Raw genomic sequence first — 22,848 nt, forward strand, 5'->3', positions numbered from 1 at the left:
ATTAAGGGGATGAATCATATGCTTAGATTAGTCATTCGGATGAGTTTATCTCTTTTAGTGCATTAAATAATAGTCATTTTAAATTACTCCTCATTTCATTTTGATAGGGACTCCACACTCTACTATGAGAGACAAAGTATAGAAACAATATACTAAAAGGGTTATTGTTAGGGTCATCCATGCAAGGAGGCTCTATGCAGTTTTTGGTCTACACAACTTCTTGCTAAAGTAGAGACTTTTTTGTTTTTGTTTTTTTTATCTGTGTGTCTCAGTGTGTGCATAAACGTAGATGTGTGCTCTATGTGTCAAGACTAAGCTGAGATGAAAAATAAGCTGAGACAACTATTGAGTTCTCTCCCTCCTGTGGTCTCCTCCTGCTCTCCATTTCCTCGCCCCCCACCTTTCCATTGACTGTTATCCAATTAGGTGATTCTCATTGCTTTAATCAATGGAGACATGAACGGGCACACACTGACATGCATACACACACACAGTGCACACAACTCCACCCTTTCCCTAAGTAATGTCTAGCCCCGTTACTATGGAGATGGGTGATAGGGAGTGAAATGTGAATATAAGTGACATGAGCAGATCTACAATTAAGTGCAATGCTAGAGGAAGGTGGTGGTGGTGTGTGTGGGGGGGGGGGGGGTTATTTAATCTAAGCTCCTTTATGCATGCACTCCTGAGACAACCCTGTACACACACAAATACATACACAGTCAGTTGGTCACTCACTCACTCACTCACTCACTCACTCACTCACTCACTCACTCACTCACTCACTCACTCACTCACTCACTCACTCACTCACTCACTCACTCACTCACTCACTCACTCACTCACTCACTCACTCACTCACTCACTCACTCACTCACTCACTCACTCAGTCAATTTGGATAAAGAATTTAAACAAATCACTCCTTTGAATTAAATTCTCATTGGATCACTCAGTTGTTATATAGTCTGCATTATTACACATATAGTTACTGTGAAGTGCAATATTTTATTACTCACTTCTGTATAATGGTTCTATTATTTCATGGACAAAATGGGGTTTTTAAGAAAAAGTGTTGTTGTGCTTGTTAAATGTGAAGCTTGTTTCAACTAATTTAAGTTCATTGATGTGAACATGATGTTCAATAAACATGCAAGCACTACATAATAATTGCACTCTGTTAATAACATATTATATTCTAGTCAGACACCAGCCAAATTAACACCATCCCTACTCTCTTCGCTTCCTGAGACACTCTGCTCTAAGCTTCTGGGTGGACTTGTTGCTCTCTCTCTCTCACTTGTCCCTGCAATGGTTGTAAAAGCTTCATACTGTATACTGTATATGTTTTTTAGAGGTTACATTCTCATAAATCATGTAAGTTAGTAGTCAGTATTTGTATGCAACACCAGAACATTATTATTTATTCTATGAGCCTGGTCATCTCAGATTGATCCGAGCATTGAACTTTACTTTGCCCACTATTGAGTTTGATTTACACAGAACGTGTCAAAGCAGTCCCAAGTGCTGGTTCTGTAATGCAGTACTACCTCTATAGATGTTAATTACACACAGATTGCGAGCACAAACTGAATGAAGGTCACAGCACAGATTTCACCTGTGCTTTCATGTATCTAACTCTTACAGGACATATGATTCCTGCTGCCTTTAATGCCGCCACTGACCACGTGGCTGCTTAGCTTGGCCGTCTAATTGTTAAGATATTCATGGGTGTTTTTTTGCTACCTTCAATGTTTATGCTGACTGTAATATACAGTACAGTACATGGCTCTGGTCTTAGCTGAATCAAAATTAGTGAAAGGTGACTCTTACAAAAGGTATAACTACTTACTTTCAACAAACACTAGCAAGTCATTTTTAGGTTCAAAGGGTATCAGTCATTCTCTGTCAATATAGTCAGTCAACATATAAAAACAGTTTAATATGTACAATTCAAATATTTTTAATTCATATGACGTACCTCTTGTTTCTTCTTAAAAGGACACCAAGCAAAGTGACAGAACCCACAGACATACTGAGACAAAGACAATTGATTTGCTGGCCAGGTTGCCAGTTAGCCAGACAAATATACTGATAGACAGGCAGATAGGGAGACAGGCAATCAATTTATCAGCCACCTAACTACACAAGCAGACGGGCAAATACAAAGACCAGCAGGCAGACTTGGTGGGTGGGAGGGTGAGTCAGGCGGTCTGTTCAGCACCAGGAAGAAGGAAGACAGGGAAGCATTCATTGTGCCACCAACAAATTTGGACAGATCAGTCAACAGACTGAGGGAGTTGGAGGCCTGCAGGAGTCTAATCAGTCATGAGGATGCAAAAATGAGAATCAAAGCCAGTTTGCCATTGAGAACTTTGAAATACCAAGCACAAAACAACAAAACAATCAATTTAATCTGTTCTTGGTAAAATCTGTACTACAAATATGCTCATAAGAAAACAATCAAAGTTTCAGTTTCTTTTTCTAAGCAGCCAACAGTTTCTAGACAGTGGTGTACCTGGCAGCTCAAGTTGTAATTATGTCTATATTTATGAATGTGATGTATGAGGTTGCAGAAAAAGAAAATGCACAATTAGCAAAAAATTTAAAAAAGAAGAAGAAGTTTGAGAAAAAAGAAGTTAGAGAACAAATCTGGCTCATAGGGCATCTTCAAGTACACAATGTAAGGACCATACAAATACAGTAAACAACATATACTGCAGGATTCAGGCAACATGCATTGGCTCAGTCTGTTCAGTCAAAGAGCAAGCGGAGCGGGAGCAGCCTCCTGCTGTGCTGTTTTTATTATACACAATGCTGATATTATAAATAAGACACTTGAGATGCAGGCTGCCCACTGTCCTCAAAATAAATAAGAAATAAACACATGTATGTGCACACAGAGCCCAGATAATAGAACTACTCAGGTTGGGACTTCAAAGACTTACATCCTGACCGTTAAACAACACTGCAGAGCCCTTAAATCAAAGCAATAGCCATAACAAGGCTCTTAGATATGTAGACATACATGTACAGTCCAAGGTCCTCTGAGATTATTCCCTGACAACAAGATACACTTATATTTTGTAGCATTCAGCCTGCATGTTTGACTGAGATGCAAACAGACTCATGAATGTGTCCTCTCTACTTTTTCCTGCAGTCTGTCAACCAAGCATAATATAATGTTTCTTTGTATGTGTGTGTGTGTTTGTTTATTTGTTTCAGAGCATGCATGCTGTTGATACCGAGTCCTTTGTGTTTGATTATCAGTTAATTAAATCTTTGAAGGGACACTAAGTTCTGGAATTGTTCATGTTGCCTCTTTAAATCCACTGATTTTAGTTTAACTGAAGTCAATAAAACAATTTCGCTAAGAGCACATAATGATATATTATAAGGTTTATCAGGACCCTTACTTATAATACTGGATAAACAGCTGTTTTAGTCACATTACTTATTATTAGTTAACAATGTGTGATGGTGAATCATTTTCTGTCTGGTTCCTTACTTGTATGCCTTAATGGCAACTTCAGTGAGATGTTGTGTGCTGAAGAAAAATCTGTACATGCTGCCATGCTGCAACCATACGCAATTCTGTGCCTTAGAACTTCAAAACTTGTACTTAAAATTAATCAAAAGCTACTCACTAACAAGTGTGCTTATCTGGTCTGTTGAATGTGGTTCCAAATTATGCTTTATTGTTGTATACAAGAAAGGGTCTTCTCTATAGTTCAGAAGAAAAGCTTAAGACATTTACAGTAAGTCACAGTCAAGAAAAGATTAATAGAAAATATTTTAAAATCAATACAGGCTGCTCTTTGAGGGTATCTGTAGTTTTTGATGTTACTTCTCTTTAAAATTGCCTCCTTTTGGATAAAGCAAGAGCTCCACAGGAAGAAAATTAAAAACGAAGAACACGAACAATGTGCTGCTGTATCTCACCATAAACAAGTGCTGATTTTGCCTCTGTGCATGCCTTCTGTATTTAGTAAATCCTGCTTTATTCTGAATTAATTAACTTGATGATTGCTAAAGGCGGCCAGTCATAAAAGGCTTACACTGACATGGATCTTTGGGCAATGAGCATTCTGCTCCTTTTTAACTTTGTGCAAACATACTAGTTGCTCTATGAGAGGCTAGAACTCAATGCAGCATGTTTACAGGCCCTTATGGACTGCAGTTGTATTTATCTACTGTATCCAAGATAGCCTGATTGTCAGTTCACTCCTACTTGTAACAGTGCTTCTTGTATAATTTCTTTAAAGGTACTGTGATTGGCTGTGTTCTTTAGAAAATATTTCTTTCTACGCTGAAAAAATTTGCAAGTATGAGTCAACACTGTCATTTCAAAGGAAAAACCAATATCATTTTTTGCAAAGCTTCCTGGAAGCAGATATGTGGGGGCTTTCTTTTACCTACTTCACAAAGGCACTTGAATGACTATCAAAGACAAAAACAATTCCATAATAAAGCTGCAAGCGGCATTTAGATCCTTCAGACCCGGTTATTATCGGACACTGCAATAAGTAGATATACCTCTCTCTCTCTATCTCTCTCTCTCTCTCTCTCTCTCTCTCTCTCTATCTCATCTCTCTCTCTCTCTCTCTCTCTCTCTCTCTCTCTCGTCTCTCTCTCTCTCTACTCTCTCTCTCTCCTCTCTCTCTCTCTCTCTCTCTCTCTCTCTCTATCTCTCTCTCTCTCTCTCTCTCTCTCTCTCTGTGTAGACATTTAATGTAGACTGAGCAACTGAAATGACTGCCAACACTTTGAGTCAAACAGGGAGAGGAACTTATGTCCAGTGAAACCTGTCGATATGTTTGTAGGTCATGCTCTTGTAATTTATGTTTGATCTAGACTTATAGCTGACAGACTGCACAGATATCTAAAAACATAATACAGTCAATAAATTTGAACTACAAACAGAAAACCGAGACCCCTTTTTTCTTATCAGGTATCATGAATCATTACACGTTTTCTCCACTGGGTTGGCACACTAAGACCACAATGAATCTGGATGACTGCAGAGCACAAATGAGCCAGCTGTACACACACACACACACACACACACACACCACACACACACACACACACACACACACACACACACACACACACACACACACACACACACACACACACACACACACAATTCACACACACGTTGCCATGTAGTTAACGACTGGACAGCATGAGGACAGAGCATGCACAGACATGGAGATTTAGGATTGAATGGGAGAGGAACAAGGTGCACATGTGGGTCCGCAAATCAAAAGTATAAACATAGCCAGACCAAATTACACACATCTATAGATGAGACTTGTGCTACATTCTGACGTTTTAATGGAGTCTGTAGCTGAAAATATGTATATATTTTGAAATGCCTGAAAAATCGTCAAAAATCATACATTTAAAAAGGCAAAATGTGCACTTCCTGTTGGATTTAGATCAGGGGTGTCAGCACATGATTTGTAGGTCTCGATAAGTCTCGATTTTAGTGTTTCTAGGTGGCTCTAGAGAGCAAATTTTGGCACTTTTGGGATTAAGTTTTCCATTTTATCAAATTTATGGCCAGGCCTGATGTGCTTGATGAATTTGGTCTGTCCTGGAGTATGTTTAGGTGGTAAAATTTAGGGTCAAAGTGGCATTAGACTCTTCTCCCATTCATTGTCTATGGGAGAGTTTTGGTGAGGGTTTTTGGGCACTTGACCTTTGAGGGCTTCTAAAATTCAAACCAGCCCTCGGACAAGATAACGTTTGTAGGAGGCCAAAAATCATCGAAAATCCCACATGTAACAGCAAATTGGATTGGATTTAGGTCAGGGGTGTCAGCGTGTGATTTGTAGGTCTTGACAAGACAAAAAATTGAGTGTTTCTAGGTGGCGCTAGAGAGCTTGACGTTGTTTGTTTTTCCATTTTATCTAATTTTTGGCCATACCTGATGTGCCTGCCAAATTTGGTGTGTTTTTTAGCATGCACAGAGACAAAAGTGAAGGTGCCACTGAAAGCTCAGGATTTATTGTTTCCTGTTTTGGAATATGTGAAAGAAGTGAGTACTCACACTGTCCACTGATCAATTGACTTATTATGTTATCATCTTTGATCAAAAAGCACTACACTAAAATTATGCCCTGCCTTAAGTTTATAATGCCTTCAAGTTGTGAAAAATAGACTCCATAAAGATTATTCCAACATTCATTTTGAAATGGTATATTTGACAAATAATTTTTGAACAACTATTGCTCTTCAAGTCATTCTCTACATGACTGTGTGTTATTGTGTTGCGAGAAGAAGGGGAAATAGGAACTTATTTTGTGTATGGCTGCATGTTGCATTATGTATGATATTAAAACTGCTGTGGGTTTTTGCACCAGATCACTGTTAAATATGTGGTATCCTTTTCAATAGATGTTTCAAAATGTCCTTCTTTGAGATCTATTTGTCTTTATCCTGTGGCACAATAACTCATCAACAGAAACTTGCATCAAAACAAAACAGTATGAATTGTATTCTCAGCACGTATTTATTACATTTGCTTTATGTGAATATGGGCAGATGCAGTGCAAACACACTCTAAACCTGGTAAAATTTGATAAATGTACTGGGCAATTATGTTTACCCAGTACATGTCAATAAAAACAAGGGCTAAAATAGCACAATACTCCTGCAGTCCTCAAATGCACTGCTGACCTCATTCATTAAAAACAAAACTGTTTCTTGTGTGTAATGTCTAATGCTGCACTTCTACACCTAAGGAGTTTTTGATAAAGTAGTCAGATTAGTATATCAATTGAAAATGATTTGTTGTACTAGAGCACCACAAGAAGGTTACTGACCTCATAAAAAGTTCTTAAAAATTACAGTGTAGCATCAGTGTAGAGACAAGACTATTGGATGCGGTTGTAAATCAGCAACTATATTATACAACTCTTTGACAGGCATGCTTTTGCATATCCAAACATATGTACACAAGAGTGAAAATTAGCTTTCTAGACAAGAGTATCCACTATTTGACTTGCATGCATTAACATTACAGAGTAAATTTATAAATCAAACTGTATTTTTGTTAAATAAACTGGCTGTCAACCAACTTATCTGCTGACAAAAAGTAAACAAAGATAAGAAAGAGTGAACAAAAAAAACCCCAAATTCCCATACTCAGCTGACTGTGTGATGCATGGCAATAAGCCGTGCAGAAAAACCTCAACATCAAATTGGTCTGGAATCAGCGCATTCTCTATTGTGCCTTGACATGGAATTGTTCATGACTGTGAGAGACTATTATCCTACTGAGAAGTTTTATACTAAATTTTAGTACAATATGTATAAAATCATAATAATAATTATAAAATGTATAAATTTATGTTTGTAATGTCAGTTTAAACTTCATTAGAAATGTGCACACTCTAAGCTTGCTACACTTTTACCATTTTCAACAAAAGAAAGAAATCTATTCATGCTATTGTAAAATGGGTAATTTGCATGTATTCAGTTTTGATTAAGAATGCCATTTGGAAGTACTCAGGGTAAATGCACATTTCAAAAACTGTTGAAATGGCTGACAAACCACAGAGCTGAGCTAAAAAAGGGTTGAAAAAAAATCTCAATTGTTGCATGTTTCATCAAAAGGGTAATTTGGAAACTGAAGGGATGAAGGTTGCAAAAGGTTCTTTTCATTTCAGTCAGTCTAAACCATGCCCAGGCAAACTGATTTCCTCTTTTATTTATGTCAACACAAAATAAATTTGAAAAGATTTGGACTTTGAAACTAATACACATGTTGGGCCCTGTTGCTTCCAGGCACAAATGTGTAACTCCAAAGACATGTCATATCATTATCCTACCTTCTTGCACAGCTTGGAAGGGATTGTTCCCATCAACGAACTCTACAGAGATGGTGATCTTCTCTGTCTCCAAGATCTCATTGTTCAAGTTGAGATCTGCAACTGCAAGGCGAAACACCTCATCATCTTTCCGTGCTGACTCGTCAAAGATGGCGCCTATCGAAAAGGAGGAAGCAGAAAGGAAAAGAGGAAACTTTTACTCATACGTCATAAGGGACGTGTGGAATACGTTTTAAAAAAACAACTGAAATACAGTTAACATTATGAGGCTAGATCCTTGAAAAGAAAGAAAAAGAAACATTTTGCTCCATGCTTGCCTTATCATCAAGAAGTCGACAACAACAACTGACAATGTATACAAAATGTGAACTGGTAAGGTTTCATGTTACACCCCTACAACATTTATCTAAAATGTATTACTAACATATTCCAGTTGATAATATGAATGATTATCCATCATTTACATACTGCAGATGTCTTCTCATCGGTCTAGTTCATGTGATATATGTACTGATTGCCATCTGAACACAAACATTGTATTTCTGGACTTTACAGGTGAATGTGCTTTGACCAATTATTATTCCTTCAAACAACAGATCATACATATACACACCTATATATACATATGCATTTATATGTTTACATATACAAACATATATGAGGACTGCAAAGCTGCAACAGTTGTGCTTTTGAAACTTGTGGGAAAAAAGCAATTTTTATAATATGTGGAAGAACCTTTCTTCTCTTACGGTGTGCTCAGTTAAGAACTGTGGGCTTAAAGGATCTGGCCCCTCTGTTTGGACCCAGCATGAGAAAGACGGGAGAAGTGAGGGTGAAATGGGTTGACATCGCTGTTCATTCTAAGGTCAAATGCTGCCAAAGGGCGCACTGACTCAGCCAAAACAGTAGCAGCACAAAGAGCAGTGGAAAAAGAAAAAAACCTGACAAGTGCCAATGTCTGTAGTGGTAGATACAGTTCCCACTGGTCAGTACTGAGTTGATCATTAAAATGAATGTCAACCTGCAGTGTTTAAGAGACAGAGGAAAGGCAATGTGGGGTATTGACTGGCTGGTAGAGATTTGGTCTGTTACACACAATTAACTATGTGTTATCTTTCTCTTCCTTTCTTCCCTTTTAGCCTCTCATTTCAACCCAGTTCATCCCCTGAATCCATTGGGCTACTAATTGTCTAAGCCAGTGCAGTGAAGCACTACTAACTGTATTTCACTGACCAGAAAATAAGCCTCATATTGTGTGGGGTGTGTGTGTGTGTGTGTGTGTGTGTGTGTGTGTGTGTGTGTGTGTGTGTGTGTGTGTGTGTGTGTGTGTGTGTGTGTGTGTGTGTGTGCAAGACACAGGTTGCAAATTTCATTAATAACCAGGATGGCTACATTGGCTGAGGGCTGTTTTGTACCACATTTAGGAGACTGTTGCTGTAATTGGTCTTGTATAGTTCAATGAGTATAGTCTGCTGCTAATACCGCAAAGGTTATGGTCTGAATTCCCAGAGAGACTAAACTTACTGAAAAAGAAATCCTGTCTTGGTAGTGTAACGTGCAGTACTTAAGAAAAATGAATCTTGAAAAAAAAATCAGATAAAGATAGGTATTCTCATTCCAAGGATGTACCTGATCCACTATTCTGCTTATTTAATTAGAAAAGTGTCAGGTATGCCCTTTGCAAGTAATCGTAACACAAACAGCCTAAAACAGTAAATGTAACTAAATCATAACAAAATGAGGAGAAACCTGATTCGTATTGTGTTGAACTGTCAATATGTAAACTTCTGAGGGACAATTATTTTTAACACATATTTGTAAGACACCCTCCAAAAAACTTCTTCTTCTTCTTCTTCTTCTTCTTCTTCTTCTTCTTCTTCTTCTTCTTCTTCTTCGAAATCAAAACCAACTGCTCTCTGAATGCAACTAGGAATGGTACACTAACTGCCTCTTCATTAAAAAGTCTCATGAAATATGCATCCTTCAATAATTTGATTCATCAGCAATTGGCAACTGTAAATACCCTCCCACTGATTGAGTCTTGGTTGTTTTATAATCATACAGTTTAGATGAGGTGAGACAAATGGACCAGGACAAAGTGATAAAGTGTGAAACACAAAGACTTATTAACTATTCCATTAGCGATAAATTATGAATGGGGTTCCAATCAGCTTGAAGATGACACTGCTGGAGAACGATTTGTACATATTTTAAATTAGCTCTGTGTCACAAGAAGACAATGTTGGCTTGTGTGGAAGGACAGCAGAGAGGAGAGGAGAGGAGAGGAGAGGAGAGGAGAGGAGAGGAGAGGAGAGGAGAGGAGAGGAGAGGAGGCGAGAGGAGAGGACAGGAGAGGAGAGGAGAGGAGAGGAGAGGAGAGGAGAAAAAAGAAAGGAGAGGAGAGGAGAAAAAAGAAAGGAGAGGAGCTAATGCTTTGGAGAGGAAATCAGACAAAAGGTGGAGACATTTATAACTTGTGTCAGAGCACTTGAGATTTGTGTATTTTACACTCTGGTCTGAAATACATTAACATTGGTGAAAAGAATGTATTCAAAAAATCAAAGAATAGCAGAAAAAACTATAATGACTCTTTTAATCTGAGCTTCACAGTGGGGTTGCCATAGTAACCTCAGTCATGCTTCCAGACATGTTAAAAGCTGCATACTGTAGATAGAGAGTACCAATCACCAATCTCATTGTATAGGATATGTTGTGTTTTGTTCTTATTTTTGAGGTCTGGTGACAACAACCACCATGACAGGATGTAAAAATGTCATATTGCCTTGATATAGCTATTTTTCAGTAATCTTTTTTCCTCTTCTCTCATCCATGATCTCTTAACCCCATACTCTTCCTTTTCTATCTTTCTGTTAGATAACTCTTGCATCTGTGCAGTGATTTATCAGCCACCTGTATGTGATTAAAAATCATACTCTTTCATCGTAATCATAAACAGACAGAGAATCAGAGGTATGAAAAAACTGCAGATGACAGAAATTGATGTGTCTATGAAACTGATTTAAATCATCCTAAAAAAACATCCTTCAATGGCTCAAGGTATGGATAAAAGATCTTAACTCTTATGAAACATGGGGGAACTTTCATCCTCATTTATGAACTTTGGCAATGTTGAATGTGTGTATCACAAACATATGCTGGAAAAGTTGCCATGCACCAAATTTTCTCATATGTATTTAGTTATTCTTATATAATGGAAAAAAAGGAAATCCATATATACTGAATGTCTGCGACAGGAAGAAAGTGAAGAAAGGAAGGAGAAAGAAGAATGAGTGACTGTTCCCTGCCTTTTTAGAACAACAACACTGCATACTGATTTACAACAGTCACACACAGATGTACATGTACGTGCACAACACAAAATGTGACAGTGAACGCAAAGGCAAATGTCACAACATAAATCAACCAGAAAATAAAAGCACAGGATCTTGCTTTACACAGACGCCCCAAGGGCGGGCACACATACACACACATGCACAAATAGACCCTGACACACACACGCACACAGTGTGTGGGCAGCAACACTAAATCAGAGACCTATTTCCAAACCATCCCTTTCATGACAACACCATCATCAACAACCTTCATCAATTTGAATGGATGCAGCATCCAAAAGAGATCCCAAATTCTTTGGCTGAGAGGTATTGATAGAATGTCTGCCAATGGTCAAGTGTTTGGTATTAATTACCTAGTTCGTTTGCATTGATAAAGAGGCAATAAATATCTTGTTTCACTACTTACTGCCAAACAACCCCTGGGGATGGATTGAGGACGCTAAAGTTAAACACTAAAGAAAAACGAGGAGCCTGAAGTCACTAAGATGCACAAATAACTGACTAATATGTCAGGAGAATTTTCTTCTACAATCTGTCATTGTACTCATAGAAATATCAGTTCAGCATATCAGTAATGTTAGTTTTTATATATTATTTTATTATTTTTATGAATGGTATTTCATTTTCATTTCTGTAAAGAAGAAAAGAGCTGCACTTACATCAAATATTTCTAGCTTTTTCCCCTTGTAATTTTAAAATTGTCAAAAGCATTACCTTCAGTCGTGCAATCATCATCATATTCTCTTTGCCATTTAATTATCATGCAAGGGATCAAAGTATCTAAACATTATTAAGCAGTTTCCAAATCAGGCAACAAAAAAAACATGCAATAATGCAATAATGCGTATGCAATATGTGACCAAGCTGGGCTTCCTGGTTCTTATGAATTAGCTGTATTTCTGCCATGGTACACTGAGCCATGTACTTTCTTACTTAATATTCTGATTTCCATTAGTTTAAGAAGAAGTTTTTTTTGGTTGTTGTTTTTTTTTTTGGTTTGAGGTTTTTTACATTTTATATGATATATCATGCATATATAATATGCAGACACAACTGTTAGAGTCCAGACCTTAACCCCATTGAGAATATTTGAGATATGCATGCCGTAATCAAAGCTAAAGGCAGTCCAACGAAAAATTAGTGTGTGACCTTTTTTTTTGATGGCAACTTTTGTTGTGGCCAGGCAGTGTATCATAATCATATAATCACTGCTTTCTAATATGAAGATATTATATTGTTTTTATAAGCTTTTATCCAGTTGGCCTGGAAATGAAAACAATGGCATTCAGGCAGACAAAGGCACATTGTTGAACACACCAAACACAGCTCAATTTCCTTATCAAATGAACAAATTAAGATGGAAAAAAAATAAGATGGTACATCATCCAATGCAGAGTTATTATGTACCCAGTAGTAGACCCAGTAATTAAGCCAGCTCCTTCTCAGCATAATCATTCAGCATGAGGGAGGGAATGATTATTAAAAATTATTTCATGGTAAAAGAGGAGGGCAACACGGACAGAGGAGGTCATGAAAATGACAAATGTTAAACACTTAAAACAGAATTAGTTTCTTGACACTCAATCTCATAGACTGACAGTTCTGAGGCTGCCACCTGTTTCCTTTTTTTAAAAGTGAAACAGCTATGAGCTCCGCAAAATCCCTCTCCATCTGACTGTGAGTACACATGCCTCCTGCCCTTTTATTTTTATTCACTCAAACTCTTCTCTATTGTTAAAATCCCCCCCTCTCTATTTACTTTTTCCCATCTTCACATATATCCAGCTGCCTCTCTCTTTCAAAGAGACAACTCTAAACAGGGCACTGACAATTTCGGAAAAAAACTACCAGGAATCATTCCTCTGTCTCTCAAACAAACTCAAACACGTGTTGTTGAAGTTGCAGCTGATGGCAGCAATGTGACATGACCACTGACAGACTGATAAGGATAATTACTATGGAGGAAGGAGGAATTCTCACACACACACACACACACACACACACACACACACACACACACACACACACACGTGATATATGGCTGATTTTGACAAGGCTGGACCAAAGTGTTGCCGTCTCAGTGTGATGATGAAAGCAAGGTAGCAGTGGCGCTGAGTGATGATGGTGATGAACAGGGGAGGTTATCGTCCCACGGCGTTAAATGTCCTCGAACAAACATTCACACACACATAGATGGGATAACAGACAAACAGACTGTTATTTACATCAGTGAGAGCTACAAGGGAGTATGTTTTGACACTTTGGAGGACAGTTTAAAATTAATGTGTATGTTGTGTGTGTGTGTGTGCATGTTTGTTTGTGCGTGTGTGTGAGGGAGAGAGAGGGAGGATGAAGAGTAGAGCAAGCCAGTGGCTTACAGATCTAATATTATACATTATATTATATTATATATTTTACAGTCTTGACTGTTGATACAGCAGTGGGTATACTCAAAATACTGAATCATCCCTGACAAGCATTGTCCATATGATTTTCTGTGCTGAATTTGTAGCCCCACCGATTTTACCGTTATCAGTCTATTGAATGGGTGTTATCATCACACATCTGTCATGAATATATGGGCTAGTAGGAAGCTACTGGCCAACTAGTAGGTGCAGGAGGCTGTTATCACCCATTTATTTCAGTGAGCTAATGTTCAGGGAGCCCAATAGGTCTGTTATCAGGCATGTGCTTTCATGTGACTGTCATGCTTCTTTCTGCGTAAACAAAGACTAACTATGGCTGTCATTCTCTTATTGTCATAAGAAAATGCAATATTTTACGATAGTTAGATATCACTGAAACATATATATTTTGTTGAGTAACTTCACATTTTACAGTCATATCCTTTTAGATGCCTTTTCTTAGCAGAGATAGTGAATATGGATTCAAGTTGCAGTGGACTGGCAGCAATTTCAAATGAAATGGAGCAGCAGACAATCCAAAACAGTAGTTGAGCATGCCCACAACAAAATGCTCTTCTGTAGCCTTATGCTATGAAAAATGGACAAAACATTTTTTTCTCAGAAACTGATAGCCTTCACATTCACGGCAGAAATCAAGTTGTAGAAATCTCAGAATTCTGACTTTAAACTCAGAATTCTGAGAAAAATGTCAGAACTCCCTTTTTTTTCTCCACAATGGCCATAATTCTCTTCAGTACACATTAACCTATCATATTGCTGAGTTATCAAGAACACTTTCATGTGTCAAGAGATCATTAAAATTTAACTTTAACAACGTGAGGAAAATAGGCCACTTCCAGTCAGAGGCTGATCCAGTCTGCCCACTGGACTGCACCAGAATCATAAAATTAAAACAAAGGAATAAAAGCAAGGATAAAATCTTGTGATTAAATGTTATGTGATGCAGCAGTTATAGTTAAAAAAATGAATAACAGACAATAAAAAACAATAGCTGCTGTGCTCCGGAGTCCCACCTGACTTGGTGCATGAAATAGTCCAAGTGAAATACATGACGATTTCAAAGTCATGCAGACTTTGAAATTGTGTTGAGAAATCAATGGAAAATTTGTGTCCATATATGTGATGTATAGATCAGGGTTGGCCATCCATAGCTGCCACCATAGCAACAACAGAAAGTCCTGAAAGAATCTCCATAATAATTGTCACAAAACATCATAAATTCAATGAACAAAGATAAATAAATAAATAAAATGCACATTTCTCACTACAAATGTTATCAAAATGCATTTTTAATGTCAAAACTATATTTCCCTTTTCCACTGAGAGTAAAAGGGAACCCAGCCATCAGCAGCACCCCAGTCCTTTGTCACATTGTCACACAAAGCTTTGTCAAGGTCATCGTTATCTCTGCCATGTCTCTTTCCCTGTCATACCTCTTCCCCTCGACTTATGTAGATAGCCTGACTCTTTGTAGCGACCTACTGTAGATATCCAGGGCTTTGCTTCCTCCCACACAAATAATCATTCTTTGAGTAGGTGGAGGATTTGTTTTGTGTCTCCATTCATTAGTGAGCAAGCTGAACACAATTTGGAAATAACCAATTAATCTAAGGCACGTTAAGATTCAGTCCCTGAGTGCACATGTAGCAAAGTAAAGGGCGGACAATTGACAGCACCATTTTTTTCTTTTTAATTTTTTCTGTTCCTCTTGTCAGCTCTTGGCCTGTTTTGGCAAGGTCCAGCTCGTTTGCAAACCACAGCTGACTCAGCTCCAGGCCAGCCAGGGTTGCAGAAGATCTTAAAACAGCAGAGCTGATGGCAGGGAGCCAGATGTTAGAGTATGTCTCAGTCCTAGCCAAGGTATAAGTAAATAATAATTGGGCTGATAGAGATGTACCTTCTCAATGAACAAGTTTCTATGTAACCGTGTATAGCCTTGACAGTACAATGATTACTGCATTTGTTACCCTGCTGTATTATCCTTTAGATTACGCCATTAACTTCTTGCTTTGCAGCTCTGAATAATCAAGAAATACCTCTTTTTTCAACTTCCTTCATCCCTCATTCTCATTCCCTCTACATTTCAGCCTGCCTCTTACTTTTAACCTTTTTCTTTTTCCATCTGTCTCTTCTTTTCTTCCTTTTAATAAAACAACCTCACCTCATATTCTTTGTTCTGCTGTTCTGCTTCATAGTTCTCTTCTACCTAGTCATTGTGCTCCTCCTCTGCATTGCTCCTTTGCCATGCCCTCATTCCCCTTCAACCCATTTTCCTTTTCTCTCCTCATATATCTCAACTTCCCTCACTTATACTCCCCAATTCTCTCCATCTCCTTGCTTACCTCCCTCTCTTATTTCCTACTTCTCTCTCTTCAGGCTGCTATCTACTTAAGCATCACTTAACTCATTCATCCTGCTCAATGCCCTCATCCTCTCCAACTCTGTCCTTCCTGGTTCAATGTGACACCCTGGCTGTGACATTTAATCCAAGTAAATTTGCCCTGGCTTGGAGGGCCTTGACATGCTTGAAGGCATGCTGTGTGTGTGTGTGTGTGTGTGTGTGTGTGCGTGTGTGTGTGTGCGTGTGTGTGTGCATGTGCATGTGCATGTGTGCATGCACGTGTGTGTGTGACAGAGACAGGGGCAACGGATGTGAGCATTTGTGTAAATGATCCAACATTTTCTTTTAGAACCAGACAGCTGCTTTTATAACATTATGAAAATCAACGAGAAAAGATCTATAATCCATCACAACAAGTGTGTATTCATCTATACTTTCTTTGAAAGATATGTTGTAATTGTGCGCCAATGCAGTTAAAAAGTCTTAGTACTTTGAGGGCAGTTCCCTGCTGGTACATTTATGTGCTGATGGAAAGTTTCAACTTCTGAGGGTCAGGCGCTGAAAATGATTGGTGTAGCATGAACTATACTGTCTGGAGAATAAAACCTGAAGGGCAGGCAGCCAGCATCAAACATTATTGATATGAATAAGAGTGAAGTGGAACAGGATTTTCAAAAAAATTAGAGATTTGCTACATTACCATGCAATGATGTTGCCACTGGCAACAAGACGAAAAAAATAAAATAAAAGCCAAGTAATTGTACAATGTGGATTACCTCTCTCAACCAAGATCCATATGTGCAAGTGGTGTTTTGTTTTCATATTGAACTGTAATCAATGGAGAACATGTGGAATTCAGAACTATCTAAACTTCAGAATCTAAAGTTGAGCATAAGAGTGCAGTAAAGTTAAATATGTGCTATTGACAGTAGGTGGGGTGTTGCTCTTTCATTTTGTTAAATGTGAATCAAACCATATAAGAACTGCACCCTCAAATCTGGTTTTAAAGCAAGAAGCCAGTCGTTTTTAAGCACCTTGAATCTTTAAGCTCAGTGTCCTGATTAATGCTGAACATTTGGGAGGATTTTGCCTGAAGTGCTGGTAAGAGGCTCTAGATTTGTACACATCATGAATGTCATATTATATTTCAGTAGGGAAGGATTTTGTAGGATCTCCCCTCTCATGCCCTCATGTTCCCTGCAAACTGCGTGTCTTCAGCATCTTTAGACTTGTATATTCCTTCCGTGGCCCTATTCAATCCTCTGCAATCAAATCCTATCCTCTTCTCAATTCACTATATTTATAACTCAAAAACTTCTGAACTCTCCTCCTCTTTGTCTCTTTCCATCCCTAGCTTTCTCCTCCATCACACTGCTCTCCTTCATATTTTTCTGTAATTCCATCTCACAGACCTTCTTCTCCTCTCTCCCCTTGTCATCTTTATCCTTTCATCACAGTATTGTCCTTTACCCCCTTCACACATACACAAGCACTTTTTTTCTCTCCTCCAACCTCACCTACTATCCTCTCATCCCATATCTGCCTGGCATTCCTTTCACTCCCGCCCACCTTTCTCTGATGTCTTCCTTCATCTCATCTCATCCCTTTCGTCTCCTTGCCCATAGCTCTTTTTCACCCCAGTTTGCTCTTCTCTCCTGTCTTCCTTGGCCTCTACACCCATCACAGATTCTGGAAGGTGTTTTATTCATCATCACTGAAGCAATTCGGTAGTTAAATAGTCCTCTTTGCTGTCCTTGGTGATACTGCAGCACCCGTGCTCCTCTGCTGCAGCTGGGTAAAGCAGCATATTCCCTCGCACATCTACAGTAATACATGGCACACACAAGTGGACACAGACTATGCACAAGCACACTGTTGGATATATCAACAGAAATGTGTGCAGGCACACATGCCCCAACACACAGGCACAAGGGTATATTTCTTTCATTAACAAGCCTGATACAGTTCTAAATAACCACTAACAGATGACCCCTGATCAATTTAGCAATACTAATGCATCATTGCTAATGCACTGAGTGTGTCTTATCTACTTCTTTCTCTTTCATTAACTGTCTTACTAATTTGCTCCTTTTTCTTTTTTTATTATCAAACTATCTGCCCATACACAGTAAAACAGAGTTAGTACCACTCCTGTTGTCCTCATTTTACCTCAATCACTTCTTCTCTCTCCTTCTCTCTCACTCTCTCTCTCTCTCTCTCTCTCTCAGTGTGTGTGTGTGTGTGTGTGTATCAGTGTTTTTCACCCTCTGTACTGTATATCTTGAGCCCTCTAGTCCCCTTTAGGCCTCTCCTCAGTACTCTACTCCCATCACAGAATACCTTCTGTTCCAAACCTGCACCCACTTCACTCATATTCATTACTAATACACATACACTATGTTCATTACCAGCAGTGAGCAGTGAGTCAGTTAAAAAGTCATAAAGAGCATACTAAAGCTCCTCCATCTGCAAACCTATTAGCAACGGGCAATCCTAGGGGTCACATAAGCAAGCCCGAATGGGTGTTCACACATGCACAGATACTGTTCACGCAAAAAGAAAAAAACATGGGAGGTCAGGTGTAATAACGGGGTTCTAATGAATGCCAGTGTTACATTAGTAGATATCAAAGAAGAGCCATCAGTCTCAGTAAAAACATGATGGATGAATAGCAAAGAGGTGCTGTGTGTTGTGAGTGAGCATATACAAGGATATAATTAATAATTTATCATAATCGAGAATTCCTTCCATTCCTTTGAGCAGTGCAAATTTGCTAGTGATTGGGTATTAAAACGATGAGGAAAAAATGTAGTACCAGTTATCTTTTTTGGGCTCTCATGTGGGATGACTATGGCAATTGATTTTTGTTGCCACTTATAACAGGTGTTATGGCCACATCCTCTTACAATTGTACAGCAGATGAAGAACTAATCAGATCTTTTACTTACTGTAACATAAAAATAGTATTATCATCGTATAACACTAGAAGCCAAGCATTAAAAATGTTACATAACTAAAAGCACATGTACACAGCACTTTGTTGCAGCTGGTCAAATTTTAACCATGTTATATACTGCTGGGTGGTGTAATCTCTAATGATGAGAATTTTTATGAGTGTGAAATATTAATCAAGGTATCTAGAATCATTGCAATTATAATTGATACACAATATATGATTCACAGTTCAATAGAATATATATTTTTATCAAGGTTGTCTTAAACAAAGGTGTGCAAAATATTCCCTATTCATTCCTCCATAAAATGTCCTAAGAAGTGTTAACCAATTTTGCTTATAGATTTAAGTATAACATGCGATAAAAACTTAAATCTTAATGCATATTGTAAATACATAACCCAGGATCAAATCTAAATTACTTGAAGTAAATGTTCAGTTAAACAGCAAATGTCTGAATTTGTTTGGACCAACACCTTTGTTGGTCACTGACACAAAGTTGCAAAGTAAATGTAGAGGCATAACAGAATGACAAGGACTGACTTTGGAATGAGTACAGTATTTGAGAAGAATTGATCTGAAAAATGTATATCACAAAGTTTTATTCAGAGAGTAAGATTTAATATCAATGCTGAGTCAATAAGCTCATGACAATGCTCCAGATAATCAAACATCAAATGTTTTGTTGCAGAATTTCTGCTCTGGGCTCCTTAGAATTGCAGGATTGCAGTTCATGAAAATCCAAACTTAAAATATCTTCAAAATTATAATTGCATAAGTAGTAATATCCCTTCTCATTTGTGATAGCAAATCGGGGTAGACCAGAATATTAGAAGATGCTGATGTTGAATGGTTTATCTTTGTCTATAACACAGGAGACTACAGGCATGAGAGAGACACATTATATCAAGTTGGAGAGTCTAGCTTTCTCGTAAGAGCGATCACTCTCTGCAGCAGCGACTTCTTTCCAGGTTTTTTTTTTCAGGTTATCATGTATTCAAGCAGACACGATTGCAAGCAGAGGCGCTCACATCAGCCAGGGCCAGAAGCTGCCATACTGCCAGCCAAATAACCAGCCAGAGGAGTTCATTTAAAAGCCAGCACGTCAGCAGAACCTCTCCACACACACGCACACACAGCTCCAAGTGGCTGTTGTTTTATTCATCACTGCAGTAAGGTGGGTGGCCCTCAGAATCTAACACCCACAGAGTGGCATACATGAGCTATAGGTGGCTGGGTGCATTTTTGAGCGTGCATGTATTTAGTTAAGTCTATTTGCTGTTTATTTACTGTGTGTATGAGTGAGTAACTCAAAATAAACATAATTTCCTGGCATATGATAAAAGATGTGGGTGGATGGGTGATGTACAGTCTGTGCATGAGGATACTGTTTCCATACATTTACATAGCCCTGGTATAGTGCTACCTGTGGGTTTAACTAGAGTCTAAACGTAAGGTACTTGATCGTCATAATTACACTCAGTGGAAGCTGTCAGTAGATGAGTGGTGAGTGGGTGATTAGACATAAATTGTATGTATGTATGCACCCATGGAGACCCAAACACAAAATATTTAAACATGGCTTTAAGACAGACTTACATTATCTAGCAATGTCCAAAGAAAGTGCGTTTCCAAAGGCATTGGGAGACAAACATACTAGACAGCCTTACCAGCCTTATAAAGGAACAATATGCAGAATGCATTGACATTTTGAGCCCTACAAGAAAACAACATGTGTAGCAACAGTAAATCAAGGAGAGGCCCTTGAGAATAAGTGCCTCAATAGTCAGTTCCACCTGACACAAGCAGGCACATCAAGCAACATGAGAGCATGGGATATATATTAGGTGAGTAAGTACTCTTGGAAGAGGTAGTGATTTTCAAAAACAGAAAGGTATTCTCCTGATCGAATTGAGTTTGGAAACGCATTCTTCAACCAAGGGAAAACATAGTAGAGGAGTATGGATTGAGATTTCCTGCCTTGAGGTGATGATAGGACTGGTCCTCGTTCATTTTGCAGGGAGTGAGATGGTACACAAACTGGAATGAGGACGTTCAGGCAGTTGGGTGTTGTGCTAGTGGCCACTCTCTAGGTGAGTATTAGTGACTCGAACTCAATGCAAGCAACAACAGCAAGCCAGTGAATAATAATAAAAAGTGGAGTGACATGAGCCCTTTCTGGCTGGTTGAAGACCAGACGTGCTGCTGCATTTTGGAGCATTTGCAGAGGTTTTGCTGTGCATGCTGGCAGCCCTGCCACAAAGGCATTAACAAGAAACATGGTGGAATCTAGTTGTCTACAGGGTGTTGTATATACCTACAAAACAAAAAAAATTGCACTGATATGCAGAGTAAATATGCTTCATCTGGATTGAGGTTATGACATTATCATTATCATCAATTGTAGCTGTATTCAAAACAGCTTTCTTGCCCATTCAGGAAGCCATCTCATCGGAACAAAAGCAAAACCTTCAAAGGGGACTAGACTGAAAAGAACCAGATGTAACACTATTGTTCAACATCTGTTCACATATGATAACATACAACAATGACAAATGCATGTTCAAATGCTTAGTGTAACATGGAAATAGTAATAATTGATCAGGATTAACCTCAAAACGGCAGTTAATAGTAGCAAAAGCTGTCAGTAACAGCAAGCAGTTAGCATAAAATATATTCACAAATTGAATACAGCAATGTGAGCTTATGCTCTTATGTTTTATTGTCTCAAGATTATGTGCACTGTCTTCTCTTAAGCCTATACTGTCTTACAGCTAAGTGCATAATGTAATACTCTGTCTTCTCTGTCTCTTGTGTGAGCATGTTCCACTGCCAGTGCCCGACAGGTGTGGATAAGTTAACAAAAGCGAGCTGTGGGATTCGGCCTTCAACTTTTACTTCTTAGTAGACAGAGGTAGAGAAGGAAACCCTCTAGGGAAGAACAAAAGATAAAACTATGAGTGGATAGACGGAACATTGTGCATTGTTAAAAAGACACCTGTTACAATGGCAAATATGGGATGTTCTGTAATGAACGCCTTTATGTACAAATACCTTTACAGAACTTAATGACAGTACCTTTCAGCCTCAAGCTGTCTGATCCATTTGCAAAGGCTGTTGTTGATACTGCATAAACAGAAAGCAAGCTGTTTGTGAATTCTCCTCTATTTAAAAAAAAAAAATTCTCAATCTGTCGATGAGGATGGGAATAAGTAACAGATTATGAGGAAAAAGCTCTACACAGGTAGTCTATTTGGGATTAGCTCACAAACTCCTACTTCCACAGATTTGGACCCAAAAGTGGAGACATAGGCCTTAAGAAGAAAGACAAAAAAGAAAAGTGTAGGTAAGAAATTGCGAAGAAACAATAAGAGAAAGATGTGCAGAGGAAAGCAGAGAAAAAGAAACTGATGGCTCATCCAATATAAGCTATGGAAGATGAATCCAGAAAAGCAAAGTTGTCTGTATGCATATGGAAGATTAAGTACGGCAAGTGCCTGTCTGGTGGATATGTGTCTGTGCATGGTGTAGTGTTCATGCACATTTCAAATACAAGGCAAGGCAAGCAGTTAAATGTGCTTTACTAAAACATTAAATGGCAATAAGTACAAAAGAAACACATTATGTGAGGACATTTAAATACAATTAAGATATATTAAAGAGTTAAGAGAAAATGATGAAAAAGTTAAAGTAGAATAAGACAGATAAAATACATGAATAAAAGTTACAGTGCAAGTCTGCCTTGAGTTAAGTTGCAAGAAGACCTATGAGCGAGCAGCACAGAGAGTGCAGTAATTGAATGTGTTTAAATCATAATACACATTATATAGTCATGATATAATTGTGAAGTGACATATATTGTGACAGGGGTAACTATGAGAGTAAGATAGTAAGAAAAAGGTCTAACCATGGCCATAGTGAATTTGAATTTTGAGT

General features: G+C 38.3%; 1 protein-coding gene across 1 annotated transcript in view; it reads right to left on the reverse strand.

Moving 5' to 3' along the window:
- Nucleotides 1-22,848, reverse strand: part of grid2 (glutamate receptor, ionotropic, delta 2) — a 537,845-nt gene that overhangs the window by 426,379 nt on the left and 88,618 nt on the right. The window contains exon 2 of the mRNA XM_053326218.1: nucleotides 7,840-7,995. Within this exon, the coding sequence (XP_053182193.1) occupies nucleotides 7,840-7,995 (156 nt within the window). The remainder of the gene's footprint in view (nucleotides 1-7,839; nucleotides 7,996-22,848) is intronic.

This window comes from Scomber japonicus, chromosome 9 (assembly GCF_027409825.1).
Source record: "Scomber japonicus isolate fScoJap1 chromosome 9, fScoJap1.pri, whole genome shotgun sequence".
Lineage (NCBI taxonomy): Eukaryota > Metazoa > Chordata > Actinopteri > Scombriformes > Scombridae > Scomber > Scomber japonicus.